General features: G+C 43.0%; 1 protein-coding gene across 1 annotated transcript in view; it reads right to left on the bottom strand.

Annotated features, from left to right (window-relative positions):
- The window catches only part of NAAA (N-acylethanolamine acid amidase), a 35251-nt gene extending 25437 nt beyond the window's left edge, over positions 1-9814 (bottom strand). Inside the window, exons 1-5 of the mRNA XM_043969512.1 lie at positions 9656-9814; positions 9358-9484; positions 8356-8520; positions 4477-4603; positions 773-863 (exon numbers count right to left, since the gene is read on the bottom strand). Coding sequence (XP_043825447.1) covers positions 773-863; positions 4477-4603; positions 8356-8520; positions 9358-9484; positions 9656-9785 — 640 coding nt within the window. The 5' untranslated portion in view covers positions 9786-9814. The remainder of the gene's footprint in view (positions 1-772; positions 864-4476; positions 4604-8355; positions 8521-9357; positions 9485-9655) is intronic.
- Positions 9815-12305: the final 2491 nt, after the last annotated feature.

The following is a 12305-nucleotide window of genomic DNA, read 5'->3' as shown; positions in this document are numbered from 1 at the left end:
TAAAATAGTAGCACATGTAATAAGACTGTGGGCCAAAACTGTGAATTCACTGGGGTAGGGAATTCCCTGTAACAAGAGGCCTTCTCCAATACACATCAACAATTATCATTCAACATATAATAATAGAACAGTTTCTAAACTTAGAGTCCATTATTTTTTTTTAATTTATAACTATATTTCAATATAGTTGGTTTCCCTTATAATGATATTTATTTTATTTTATGTACTTAAAAACATTATTTTGAGGAAAGCTTCACCAAAAGCCAAAATGTCAAAGACATAGAAAAGGTTAAGAGCCTTGTCTTAGAAAGTTGCCTGGGGCGCTGAAAGACAAGTTAAGTGATCTGTCCAAGGTCACCCCAGCCAGTGTGTGTGTGTCAGAAGGTAGAGACTTGAATCTGGGAATGACTGACCCTGAGATCAGCAGTCTACCCATTATGCTTTTCAGCCCCTCAGCTTTGTGCTTCCAGCACATGGTATTCCCAGGCAGTCTCCCATCCAAATATTAACCAGGGCTAGCCATGCTTAATTTCTCAGACTGGCTGTATAGGGTGGTAAAGCTGTAGGCAGAACAGTCAATAAGTCTATTAAAATGCAGGAAGGGGGGAAGCTAGGTAGTGTAGTGGATAGAGCACTGGCCCTGGAGTCAGGAGTATCTGAGTTCCAACCCGGCCTCAGACACTTAACACTTACTAGCTGTGTGACCCTGGGCAAGTCACTTAACCCCAATTGCCTCACTTAAAAAAAAATGCACAAAGGTTAATTTGCTTACCTCGTTCATCACCAGAAATTGTAAACTTTTTGGGACTTTGTCCAGTCCATAAACCGATATAGCCAACGAACGTTGTCCCTGTGTATGCAATCTGAAAAAAAAAAAAAAAAGGAAATAAGATTATTCTACAATTCTTACCTCACATACCATAGTATAGATTTACTCTGTGTTTCCCTCCTCTCTCCTACTCAGTATCCTTGTAAATTTCGGGAAAAAGAACCTAACTATACAATGGCCTTAGAGGAGATGCTAACTGTCACCATTTACAAACTTCCTAACTTGTTTATAAGACAAAGATCAATCAACCTAATTTAAACAATGCTGAAAATTAGAAGGCGTGAGAAGCAACATTATTTCTTATTCACTCTTTATTTTACTCTTATTCACCTGCTAAAAAGATACCAAAGTGGTACCAGTTTGAATAGTAAATGATGTCCTCTTACCTTAACCCTAAATAAAATAATTATGTGGTTTTAGATCACAAGGGGGCCTTAGACATCATTCGATCCAACCTTTCAGAGATAAGAAAACAGAGACCTGGGGAAAGGGAAATGACCAAGGTCACCAAGGTAATCAGTGGAAGATTTGGGATTCAAAACCAGGTCTTCCAACTGCAAATCCCATTACCCCAAGCATGTCATTTCAGAGAACAACACTTATAAATAGCATTATCTTGTTTTGCCTCAGTTTCCTCAACAATGATATAGAAATAATACCAGCCTCTGTACCTCTTGCTCATTCTCACTGTGAGGAACAAATTAGAATAATAGAGAGAATTCTTTGGGGCATAACATGAGCCCATTTCACTATCAACCCAGAAAACAAAAAGTTTATTAATTTAGTAGACTAGGTTAGAAGTTGAGAAGCCTAGATTCTACTAATGGATTTCCCCTGACTCCCTGAGAGTTCTTAGATAAAAGTTCTCCCTTCTTATTCCCAACAAGAAAACAAGGATAAGTTAACCTACCATGGACAGCAGGGCATAGCAGATAGAGACCTGGATTCAAATTTCACCTCAGACTCACACCTATAGGTTGTGCAATATCAGGAAAGAACAGCCCCTTTAAACCTCAGTTGGTTTATCTGAAAAATGGATCTAAAAACACCTACTTATAGGTTTGTTGTAAGGAACAAACAGGCAGCTAGGTAGTGCTGCAGTGGATAGAGCAATGGGCCTGGAATCAGGAAGACTCATTTTCCTGAGTTCAAATCTAGCATCAGACACTTATTAGCTGTATGACCCTGGGCAAGTTGCTTAACCCTGTTTGTCTTAGTTTCCTCATCTGTTAAATAAGCTGGAGAAGGAAATGGCAAACGTCTGCAGTATCTTTGCAAAGACCCCAAATGAGGCCGCAAGGAGTCAGACATGGCTGAATCAACCAAACCACAAAAAACAACAAAAAGGAACAAGTAATATTGTATGGGTCAAAGTGCTTGGCACACCTCTAAATGTCATGTTAATGTTGACTTAATATTCCTAACAAACTGAAAAACTCATGTTAGAGATCTTCTTCAAGTTATATTGAGTTTCTGTAAACTAAATTATGTTCTTATCCACACGTAATCTATATACATATATGGGACCTTGGAACAAAGTTAGTGCCAAATTTCCATCTCTCATAGTCTTGTATAATTTTAGTATAGGTTAGGGATACAACTTAGAGGAGGGAATTCCAGGTTGTGAACAGCCCATAGCAAGTGATTAATAAATGATTGTTCAATAAATGCAGCAGACCCAACAGAAAAGTACAATGACAATCCTATATTGGCAGAACACAGAAGTTTTAAAAGTGCATTTACATATATTATCTCATTTGACTCTCATGAGAACCCTGTGAGGAAGAGTGGATGGTATACCCTCATTTTGCTGATGAGGACAAAGCAGGGAAGAGAGGCAATAGGAATTACTCAAGATCCAGTGGCTAATAAATGGCTGGAAAGAAACTGGAATTCAAACTTCCTGACTCCTAGCCTATTCCTCTCAGCCTTGTCATTGGTTTCTGAGCTAGAATGGCAACGACATTTATGTAATGATATAAGGTTTGTGAAGTACTTTACACATATTATGTCGCTTTTCCCCTCACAACACTGAGAGGTAGTGATGATGATGGTGGTCAGTGGTGTACAACTTTTTATGATCCCATTTGGAGTTTTCTTGGCTAACTTACTGGAGTGATTTGCTATTTCCTAATTAGAGAAATGATTATTTCTCTTTTATATTAATAACCAATTATTTAATCAGGATTAAAGTTTTCCCTTCCTATTTCCTCATTCAGAAACCAGCTCCCATAGGTTACTGGGCCAGTCTGAAAGACATTGCTGATAGATGAGATTGCCCAAATCCTTGGGATATGTGCTTTTTAATATTTTGGTGGGACCCCACCAGACCCCACCCAACTAAAAGATCTTACAAACAGAATCTAATGTAGGTGAGATCTTGCCCTTAGGGAGTAAGCCCCTGTCCTTGGAACCTTCCATTAGAATTTAGGGTGACCCAGCTTATGAAGTAGAAAACCACCCAGAGATGGATTCTTCTGTCCAGATTGCTGGAGGTGGCTGAGTCTCATGATCAAGTCATGTTCTCAGCAGGAGAAACTGAAGATTTTTTGCCCACTTCCTCATTAAGATATCCACCCCCTCATTGATTGTTAACCAAACAAGAGTTCTTCATTTCCCCCTTTTCGAAAAGCTTTTTTAGCATTCATCTGTTCTCTGGGGGCATCTTTGGTGTATGAGAGAAAGCCACTGACTTCAATCCATTAATTATTTGCTAACCATAATTAATAAATTGATTATTAATTACCCCCAAATTATGTCTCTCAGACTTTTTGTTTGTCACACTTCTCCACTTCATTTTACAGATGAGGAAACTGAGGCAAACAGGGTTGGGACTTGTCCAAAGTCACACAGCTAAGTGAGTGTCTGAGGTCAGATTTGAACTCAGGAAGATGAGTCTTCCTGACTCCAGGCTCATCACTTTACCCACTGTACCACAGACCTGTCCTTATTATTATCCTTATTATACAAATATAGCTTTTTTGCATATTTTTTGTTAGAATGTAAGCTCATTGCTAGAAAAAAATTATTTCACTCTTTATAATTGTATCCCCAGTGCCAAGCAGGTTCCCAGCATACAGTAAGTACTTAATAAAAGCATATTTGTTGATTTTGCCCTGGTCCCCAGCACTAAGTATGTTACTTACATTTAATAAAAAGTATTTTACAAAAGCACTTACATTTTAATGTGAGAAGATTAAAAGACAGGTGACTTTTTTTCTACTGCATTTTTTTTAATCAACAGGAGACTGGTAATGGGGCTGTTGGTCAATTATATTTACTAAAAAAAAAAAGGATTGTTTACTTTTTGGAGGAGCGGGGCAATGGGGGTTAAGTGACTTGCCCAGGGTCACACAGCTAGTAAGTGTCAAGTGTCTGAGGCCAGATTTGAACTCAGGTACTCCTGAATCCAGGGCTTGTGCTTTATCCAGTGTACCACCTAGCTGCGCCAGATTGTTTACTTTTAACCAGTTGATCTGAATGAGGAGAGAGTTCACTGGGGTATGAAAGTAAAAGCTGACCTTCCATTTTATAAGAAGACTCCTGACATTGCCATCTAGTCCACTAACTTCTGTGTTCTATACCGAAAGCACATTTGGATATTGATGCTGAGGGCAGCATCAGTTAACACCAGATCCCCACTGTACCTGCCCATTCTTTTTGTACTGCACATCTATTGTCAACTTTCTCAAAAGATTTCCAAATGCATAATCCAAGTTCCGACCATGGTAAATGTTGCCACTGGTATCTTGGGCGATGATGCTGGTGCAGAATCTGAGAATACAAGTGAGAGTGACATGGAAGGGGAACCACACGGACATGAACAAATGCGAAAGCAAAAAAGGGGAAAGAAAAATACATCTTCAGTTTTTTAAAGTAGTTTTTCAATAAGCAAGCTACCTACCACATCTTCAAAACTGAAAGATGTGATCCTATCCCTGCCCACAAATCTACATTTCCAACTGTTTCAGTCCTTTTGAAAGCACAATTTTCTGAGTATATTGACTTCATTTGTCATCATTTGAATTCAATGAGGGCACTACTCAGATGTGTCATGGAGATGGACAGGTGAACCTTGATTCTCAAAGGTGTTTCTAATACATGCATAACCTATATCAAATTGCTTACTATCTCCAGGGCAGGAGTGGAGGTAGGGAGAATAAAGGAGGGAGAGAGAAAATTTGGAAGTCAAATTTTTTAAAGTGGATCTTATGTTTTGTTTTTACATGTAACTAGGAAAAAATAGAATATGATTTTTTTTTAAGTTTCCAATAGAGCATGTGGTCTCACAGTTCCTCCTAAGAGGGAAGTACTTGGCTGCAGTGACAGTGTTTCTGTCATCTGGTAGCCACCCCAGCTAGCTAGACTGAAAAGGTCTGTCAGAAGATAGCTGGCCACAAGAGAGTTAATTTTTGTTTGGGGGATTATTTGGGTCTTTTAAAAATTATTTTTGTTACAACAACTCCTGAAGACTAAAGAAAAAATCAACAATGAAGATTTTTTAAAATTTTAAATTAACAGAAAAGAAAGGCAGTTCAAAGAGAAATAGACAAGAAGCACAGCTCTGAATGAAAGTCTTACATTTATTATTTTTTCAGAAGCGAGTTCTACGTAACAGAGATTCCTAGTTTCATATTCAATCCTTTTTCTATTTTTTGTATAAGAAAATGTTTACACTATTGAGTGCTTGTCAAGTTGAGTACAACAAGAAGAAAAAAAACTTTAAAAACATCTTACACAATCCTCTTTCCTATTCTTTTTATCTTGAAATGTTTGTGTTTATTGATGGTTACAAAGGTCACAATATTTTAAAACAACTGAGTGACACTGCAGTAAAAAAATTGTTTTAATATACCCAAATAGTCTGTTCCATGCTGGCCAGAGAAGTCCCAATCTGTGTAGCACTGACCTTCAACTCTTCAGCTCTGGTTCTTGGCTATCAACTGCATCCTCAGGGTTAAGGAGATAAGTGAATCAAGTGGTACAATGTAGCCATGAGTGCTTATGAGTACCTAGACAGTCTTAACTAACTCACTCACTCTCTCTCTCTCTCTCTCTCTCTCTCTCTCTCTCTCTCTCTCTCTCTCTCAAGAGAGGAAAAGGGCTCAAATGTTTACAGCATCTCTTTCTGTAGTAGCAAAGGACCAGAGACTAAAAGGAGTTGCCCATCATTTGGAAATGGCTGAACAAATTATGGCATATGAATATAACAGAATACTAATGATTAAAAGGATGGTTTCAAAGAAACCTGAGAAGACTTTTATGAACTGATGCAGAGTGAAATTAATAGAATGAGAACAATTTCTACTATAGCAACAATACTATAAAAATGATCAACTCTGAAAGAGTTAAGAATTCTGATCACTTCAGTGGTCAACTGTGATTCCACAAAACTGACAATAACTGCTACCTGCCTCCTGATAGAGGGGTGATGGGCCCAAGGTGCAGAATGAAGCACAAGTCTTTTGGACGTTGCCTTTGTGGGACTTTGTTTTGCTTGGCTATGCATATTTGTGATAAAGGTTTTCTTTCTCTTTCTTTCTCTTTCTTTCCCAACAGGGAAGGAAGAGATGGGAGAAAATAAATGCTTGTTCATTGAAAAAAAATTTTTTTTTAATGTTCTCTGAGCATCATTGAATGAAGTCAATGCCAACAATGCATCCATGAGTATGCTCCATTGTATATTGTTATCAGAACACAGGAAGCCACTGAACCCAGGCCCCAGACAGATTCATACTCCCATGGCTATACAACTGGCTTAGCCAATGTGACATATACATATGGCGGACAGCTCACAAACCAAACAGACATCATCCAGTCAATTTGGAGGAAATAGATTCTGCTCTCTAACACCTAGACTTGTTATAGAGAATACACAATAAGAAATAAGGGGGCAGCCACATTTCCCTAGAGCTATCTCATTTTTTAAAAGGTCAGTAAGTACTCAGTAGCCCCAAAACATTCCCTCAAAAAAATTTTGGATCATTTTTCTCCTAAACCCTTTTGAATTCCAAGATCCTAATGAAGCTACTTCTTCAATTTCTGATTTGTTACAGTACAAAAAAAGTGAGAATTTGCTTTTTTTATGGTGAGGCAATTGGGATTAAGTGACTTGCCCAGGGTCACACAGCTAGTAAGTGTTAAGTGTCTGAGGCCAGATTTGAACCCAGGTCCTCCTGACTCCAGTGCTGGTGCTCTATCCACTGCACCACCTAGGTGCCCCGAGAATTTGCACTTTTTTTTGACAAGTTTATATGATTTACATATACCATATTGTTTAATTTCTAAATATGATTCTAGTACAAATATATACATATACATATATATATACATACATACATATATATATATATATATATGAATAAGAATCTAAATCACCTTTTTTTTAGGCAATCGGGGTTAAGTGACTTGCCCAGGGTCACCCAGATAGTGTCTGAGGTTGATGGTCATGCTAATTCCAAGGTCTGTTTTCTATCTACTGTGCCACCTCATATCCCCTTTTGAATCATTTTAAGGACCTACTCAAAATCCATTCAGCCTTCTCTGTTTCCCTTCTGCCACCTCATCCACCCACTGGCAATAATATTCCTCCTTGGATCTTACACAGCATTTTGTTTGATACCTTTCTAAAGCACTTGCCATATATTTTTTTTATATTCTGGCTACCTATGTGTTTTATGTCTCTATTAGGCAAAAAGGGACATATCTTATCCAGAGCAAGGTGGCACAGTGGATAAATACTGGGCCTGAAGTTAGGAAGTGCTTCAGTCATTTTTCAGTCGTACTCAACTCTTCATGACCCATTTGATATCGTCTCGTCCAACTTCCCTATTTTACAAACGAGGAAACAGACCCCAGGAAATTAAGTGATCAGGGTCACACATGTAGCAAATGGTAGAGCACATAATCTGTTTCAGCCTCAGTTTCTTCATCTGTAAAATGAGATTAGTAATACCTGTAGGCTGTATTTTTCTTGTGTGGTTTTTTATCTGTATTTTCTTTCACAAGATGACTAACATAGTCATGCATGACTGCATTTGTATATAACCTATATAAAACTGTTTGTCTTCTCAATCCAGAGAGTAGGGAGAAGGAAGGGAGGGAGGGAGAGAATTTGTAACTCAAAAAAACCTTTTAAATGAACGTTAAAATTTGTTTTTACATGTAATTGGACAGAAAATAAAATAGTAAGTAAAAAATTTTTAAAAGGAAAGAAAACTGAGGCAGGCATAGGTGAAGTGACTTGCCTAGGATCACAAGTGTACAAAACCAGATTTGAACTCAGGTCTTCCTGACTTCAGGCCCAGTGTCTATCCACTATGCCACCTAGGGAGGTAAAAATAACTCCAAGACTGCACAGGGGCTGGGATTGTGGAGGTTTGAAACTTTTAGTATTTGAAATGAGAAACAAGAAAGATTTCTGATTCCATTTCCTCTCTCTAACAGCTCAAGTGACTTCTTACTGAAAACATACCACCTCTGGTCCTTGTAATTTTCTGAGGGCTAGAATCTGAAGAGATACTCACGCACTAAACTCATAGGCAAGGTTGATGAGAATACCATCTCCAACGGTTATGTTCAGTACGTCACATATTCCCCTAATCTCGCCTTCAAAGGGCTGAGGCAGGAATTTGTCCATCTTTGCAGTCAGTGGTTTGAGAGCCTCATGAACCCAGCTGGGGACAGTTTCCCTGAAAAAGACAAAGAAGCAAATATTCGCTGACCTTTCTGAGGAGGATAGATGGGGGATCAGGTATAACAGCTTTCCGAAGGCTTCTGTTTCTCACTGTGTGACATTGGGCAAATTACTTATGTGAGCCTCAGTTTCCTGAGATGATCTAGGGGGCAATCCACTGTCGTGGGAAGGACACTGGATTTGGAGTCTGGGATTTAGCATTGGCTTCCAGTGTTAGCTCTTGCTACCTGTGTGGCCTGGGCTGGTTGCTTGGGCCTCATCTGTAAAATGAAGGTGTTGGACGAGAAGATTTCTAAGATCCCTTCCATGAATGAAAAGCCACTCCCAGGAGGATGGATGGCACTGTGGACAGGTCAAGGGAAGTCTCTTCCTTCAGCCTGCGCCCACTTGCCCTCATATTTAATTAGGAATACTTCTAGTGTCATTCCCACCCTGCTTGTGATCGGCTACGCCCGTTTGGGGAAGAGCGCAGAAGAAAACAACCCCACGGTTTGAAGCGGCCGCTAAAAAGTAAGAGTTGCACAGACCACCGGAAGGAAAGATTTCGAGTTGGAAGAAGTCATCTAAGCCAAGCCCCTCATTTTACCGAGGAGGGAACTGAGTGAGGCCCAGACAGGTTGGGTTATTTCAGCCATCTGCAGGAAGCAGATGCCAACATTCGAAACCAGGTGCTCTGATTACAAATCGAGCGCCGTTTCCACTTACGGTCCCCTGCCCAGATGGCAGAGCCGGAGTGCCCATGCCAGGCCGGGCCCCTGCCCAGCCCTTGGAGACCCCCGCCCCACAGGGAAGAGGGGTGTGTCTCCCAGCCCGCCCCTCGCCGCCCACTGACCGGATGACGGTGGCTAAGGCTGCCCGGAGGAAGCCTGGGTCGAAGTGCCGCAGCACGGGCAGCCAGCGCTGGGTGGCCGCCTCGTCCAGGCTCACGTTAAAGCGGGGAGGAGCCTGCCCCGTGGCGGCGCTGCCGGGGCTGCCGGGGCTGCCGGGGCTGCCGGGGCTGCCGGGGCTGCCGGGGCTGCCGGGGCTGCCGGGGCTGCCGGGGCTGCCGGGGCTGCCGGGGCTGCCGGGGCTGCCGGGGCTGCCGGGGCTGCCGGGGCTGCCGGGGCTGCCGGGGCTGCCGGGGCTGCCGGGGCTGCCGGGGCTGGCCGGGCTCCCCGCCCGCAGCAGCAGCAGCAGCCCCAGGAAGACAGGGAGTCCCCGGGCCGTCCTCCAGCCCGAGAGCGCCCCAGCCCGCGAGCCCCACGCAGCGGCCCCGCTCATGGTCAAGGCCGTAGGGATCACTCAGCCCGGGGCCGTGGGGGCAGCGGGCCAACAGGGAAGGAGCCGGGCCGGCGGGCGGAGGGCGGAGCAGGGGCGTGGATGTATGGGGGGGTGGAGTCTTGGGGTACCCGGGGAGGAAGGGCGCGGTGTGTAGCTGCACCCGAGAGTGCTGAGCAGCTGGGGAGCGCGGCCGAGGCTGGGGGGGGGGGGGAAGAGGGGAGGAGGGAAGAGGGAGGGGAGGGGAGGGAAGGGGAGAGAAGGGAAGGGAAGAAGGGAAGGAGGGAAGGGGGAAGGGTTAAGAGAAGAGAAGGGAAGGGAGGGAAGGGAAGAGAAAAGACAACTTCTTCCTTATCCTCTACACACACACACACACACACACACACACACACACCCCATCACCATCACCATCACCATCACCATCACCATCACCATCACCATCACCATCACTTTGTTCACGATCCTAGTCTGCTTACATAAATAGGACAGTGGATAGAGAGGTGGCCTAGGAGCCAAGAAGACCTGCGTTGGAGTCCTACCTCTGACATTATAGTAGCTGTGTGACTTTGAGCAAGCCAATTAACTTCTCTGTGCTCTAGAGCCTAGCTTCATAAACTGTGAGTCGTGTGGACCCCATATGGGATCACAAACTGAATGGGGGGGTGGCATTCCCGAAAAATTTGGCAACAGTAAAAGGTTATGTATACCTATTTTATATACCTATCTCTCCCAGACCACGTTAAAAATTTTGGGGGAAAAAAGGGGTGGCAGGTGGAAAAAGTTCAAGAAGTCCTGCTCTAAGAGCAGCAACTCTCAGTTGCAAAAAAGATGCTTACTCCTTTGTTGGTGAGAGTTTCTTCATCCTGGCATTCTTTTGGGGGGGGGGAAGGTAATCAAGGTTAAGTGACTTGCCCAGGGTCACACAGCTAATAATTGTCTGAGGCTGAACTTGAACTCAGGTCCTTCTGACTCCAGGGCTGGTGTTTTATCCACTCCACCACCTAGCTAGCTGTCTCGTAGGCATTCTTTATAACAATGAAATCATGAATCTAGCTCCTATCTTTTTCCTTTATCAGATGGAAAAAAATAAGCATGTATAAAATACCTACTATGTTCCAGGCAGTGTAACCTCAAAAGATAGGTGTTATTATTATCTCCAATTTACAATTGAAGAAACTGAGGCCACCAGGTGTGTGGTAGGAACATCTACATGGGTCCCTGCCACGGTAAGCTAGGCTAATTTTTTTCCTAAAAGGAAAATTACGTTTTCCCCATAAAACTCAATTGGACTAGGGGCAGCTAGGTGGCGCAGTGGATAGAGCACCAGCCCTGGATTCAGGAGGACCTGAGTTCAAATCCTGTCTCAGACACTTGACACTTACTAGCTGTGTGACCCTGGGCAAGTCACTTAACCCCAATTGCCTCACCAAAGAGCATCTAAGTGTGAAAGCCCAGAACAGAAGTTGGTGGCTCTTCAGGTTTGGTGCAGACTTCTAGATATCACCTTCCTGCCATTGTTGAATAAATCTCTCCTTTTAAAAATGTTCCTTGGTGTGTGTGGGTGTCTTGTTTCCTTTAACTCTCCAGTCTGAACCACCAGATTGACCTGAGTCAGGACAGAGCCTTCTTTGAGACTTTCTGGTGTCACACTTAGATGATAAGGAAGCTATGCTTCAAACCTTAGTCCAATTGGTTTTTTGGTTTTTTCGTTTGTTTGTTTGTTTGTTGGTGAGCATAATGTGGTCAAACAAGTGAGTCCACCCGTACTACTCTGTGAGACCTCTGTCTACCTTAAGGGCTAAGGACTTTGGGCTTTGAGATGATGAGTGACATCCCAGCCCCTTTAACTGCATTAGAAAGCTTCATGTGCCCTTGTCTGTGTCTGTCAGTCTCTGTCTCTCTCTGCATATCTCTTTCTCTGTCTCGGTCTCTTTCTCTCTCCCTCCCCCCCAGGCATGTTTCCCCAACCAGCAGGAATGTTGACTCCTCTCACATGACTGTTTGAGCAGTTGTACTGGCCTGGATGAGTCCCCTGGCTGCTTCCTCTTCTTTGTGTTTCTTACCCCAGCATGTCAATGAACAGTGATCCTGACATGATCATTCCTAGCTTTGAGGGAAATTCTGTAAATTGAAGAGCTCAGGAGCTCCTGGGTTCCTCTGTTGGAGCTGACTGTTAGGAGGAAGAGTTTCTGCACTGGAGACAACCTCTCAGGAATAAGAGGCCAAGCTCTGAGCTAGCAGGCCAGAACCTCTCAGAGTGGCCTAAGCCATTCCGGATGGCGGTTCCCGACATCATTACCAGGGTGCATCAGCTCAGGGTGTGGATGTCCTGGCCTTTGGGTACTGGCAGCAGATATAGGAGGCAGTAGCAGGTCTGAGCAACATTTATCTCTGGCAGAGAAGTCAATAGTCCACACTTAGGAGAGGGAGCCCTGGAAGAAAGGGGTAGTGCCAAGCAGAGAGAATACCAGCACGGGCAGAAGGGCAACAACAACTAGCATCCATATAGGACTCGAAGATTTA

Source organism: Dromiciops gliroides, chromosome 6 (genome assembly GCF_019393635.1).
Source record: "Dromiciops gliroides isolate mDroGli1 chromosome 6, mDroGli1.pri, whole genome shotgun sequence".
Lineage (NCBI taxonomy): Eukaryota > Metazoa > Chordata > Mammalia > Microbiotheria > Microbiotheriidae > Dromiciops > Dromiciops gliroides.
This window is presented reverse-complemented; position numbering and strand designations above follow the sequence as displayed.